Raw genomic sequence first — 2,382 nt, forward strand, 5'->3', positions numbered from 1 at the left:
AAAGCAAGCAGCAGATGCAGCAAACAGCAGATGCAGCAGGCAGCAGCAAAAGCAAGCAGCAGATGCAACAGGCAGCAGAAAAAGCAAGCAGCAGATGCAGCAGGCAGCAGCAAAAGCAAGCAGCAGATGCAGCAGGCAGCAGCAAAAGCAAACAACAGATGCAGCAGGCAGCAGCAGAAGCAAGCAGCAGATGCCGCACACCGCAAAAAAAAACAAACAGCAGATGCAGCAGGCTAACGCAGAAGCAAGCAGCAGATGCAGCAAAAGCAAACAGCAGATGCAGCAGGCAGCAGCAGAAGCAAGCAGCAGATGCAGCAGGCAGCAACATAAGCAAGCAGCAGATGAAGCAGGCGGCAGCAGAAGCAAGCAGCAGATGCAGCAGGCAGAGGCAGAAGCAAGCAGCAAGCAGATGCAGCAGGCAGCAGCAAAAGCAAGCAGCAGATGCAGCAGGCAGCAGCAAAAGCAAGCAGCAGATGCAGCAGGCAGAGGCAGAAGCAAGCAGCAGATGCAGCAGGCAGCAGCAAAAGCAAGCAGCAGATGAAGCAGGCAGCAGCAAAAGCAAGCAGCAGATGCAGCAAGCAGCAGCAAAAGCAAACAGCAGATGCAGCAGGCAGCAGCAGATGCAGCAGACAGCAGCAAAAGCAAGCAGCAGATGCAGCAGGCAGCAGATAATGCAAGCAGCAGATGCAGCAGGCAGCAGCAAAAGCAAGCAGCAGATGCAGCAGGCAGCAGCAAAAGCAAACAGCAGATGCAGCATGCAGCAGCAAAAGTAAGCAGCAGATGCAGCAGACAGCAGCAAAAGCAAACAGCAGATGCTGCAGGCTACAGCAGAAGCAAGCAGCAGATGCAGCAGACAGCAGCAAACGCAAACAGCAGATGCAGCAGAAGCAAGCAGCAGATGCAGCAGGCAGCAGCAAAAGCAAGCAGCAGATGCCGCAGGCGGCAGCAAAAGCAAGCAGCAGATGCAGCAGAAGCAAACAGCAGATGCAGCAGGCAGCAACAGAAGCAAACAGCAGATGCAGCAGGCAGCAGCAGAAGCAAGCAGCAGATGCAACAGGCAGCAGCAGCAGCAGCTACCAAGAGTAGCAGCAGCAACAGCTAACAAAAACAGCAGCAGCTGCAGCTAGCAAGAGCAACAAGCAGCATCAACCAGCAGCAACAGCACCAGCAGCTAGCAGAAGCAATTAGCAGCAGCTAGTAGCAGAAAGCAACAGCAGCTGCTAGCAGTAGCTACCATTAATAGCAGCTAACAAAGGGGTGTGGGAGCTAAAAAGAGGTCAAAGAACTTCTAATGCAAGGGATGTGGGAGCTAAAAAGAGGTCAAAGAACTTCTAATGCAAGGGGTGGGGGAGCTAAAAAAAGGTCAAAGAACTTCTAATGCAAGGGGTGTGGGAGCTAAAAAGAGGTCAAAGAACTTCTAATGCAAGTGGTGTGGGAGCTAAAAAAAGGTCAAAGAACTTCTAATGCAAGGGGTGTGGGAGCTAAAAAGAGGTCAAAGAACTTCTAATGCAAGGGGTGTGGGAGCTAAAAAGAGGTCAAAGAACTTCCAATGCAAGGGGTGGGGGAGCTAAAAAGAGATCAAAGAACTTCTAATGCAACAGGTGGGGGAGCTAGAAAGAGGTCAAAGAACTTCTAATGCAAGGGGTGAGGGAGCTAAAAAGAGGTCAAAGAACTTCTAATGCAAGGGGTGGGGGAGCTAAAAAGAGATCAAAGAACTTCTAATGCAACAGGTGGGGGAGCTAGAAAGAGGTCAAAGAACTTCTAATGCAAGGGGTGAGGGAGCTAAAAAGAGATCAAAGAACTTCTAATGCAAGGGGTGTGGGAGCTAAAAAGAGGTCAAAGAACTTCTAATGCAAGGGGTGTGGGAGCTAAAAAGAGGTCAAAGAACTTTTAATGCAAGGGGTGGGGGAGCTAAAAAGAGGTCAAAGATTTCCAATGCAAGGGGTGTGGCAGATAAAAAGATGTCAAAGAACTTCTAATGCAAGGAGTGGGGGAGATAAAAAGAGGTCAAAGAACTTTTAATGCAACGGGTGTGGGAGCTGAAAAGAGGTCAAAGAACTTCTAATGCAAGGGGTGTTGGCGCTAAAAAGAGGCCAAAGAACTTCTAATGCAAGGGGTGGTGGAGCTAAAAAGAGGTCAAAGAACTTCTAATGCAATGGGTGTGGGAGCTAAAACGAGGTCAAAGAACTTCTAATGCAAGGGGTGGGGGAGCTAAAAAGAGGTCAAAGAACTTCTAATGCAACGGGTGGGGGAGCTAAAAAGAGGTCAAAGAACTTCTGATGCAAGGAGTGTGGGAGCTAAAAAGAGGTCAAAGAACTTCTAATGCAAGGGGTGGGGGAGCTACAAAGAGGTCAAAGAACTTCTAATGCAAGGGGTAAGGGA

General features: G+C 49.4%; 1 protein-coding gene across 1 annotated transcript in view; it reads left to right on the forward strand.

Annotated features, from left to right (window-relative positions):
• LOC137624789 (axoneme-associated protein mst101(2)-like) overlaps nucleotides 1-1,102 on the forward strand; it is a 2,445-nt gene extending 1,343 nt beyond the window's left edge. The window contains exons 3-4 of the mRNA XM_068355742.1: nucleotides 1-401; nucleotides 551-1,102. The exon at nucleotides 1-401 is cut by the window's left edge and continues 133 nt beyond it. Coding sequence (XP_068211843.1) covers nucleotides 1-401; nucleotides 551-1,102 — 953 coding nt within the window. The remainder of the gene's footprint in view (nucleotides 402-550) is intronic.
• Nucleotides 1,103-2,382: the final 1,280 nt, after the last annotated feature.

Source organism: Palaemon carinicauda, chromosome 31, assembly GCF_036898095.1.
Source record: "Palaemon carinicauda isolate YSFRI2023 chromosome 31, ASM3689809v2, whole genome shotgun sequence".
Classification (NCBI taxonomy): domain Eukaryota; kingdom Metazoa; phylum Arthropoda; class Malacostraca; order Decapoda; family Palaemonidae; genus Palaemon; species Palaemon carinicauda.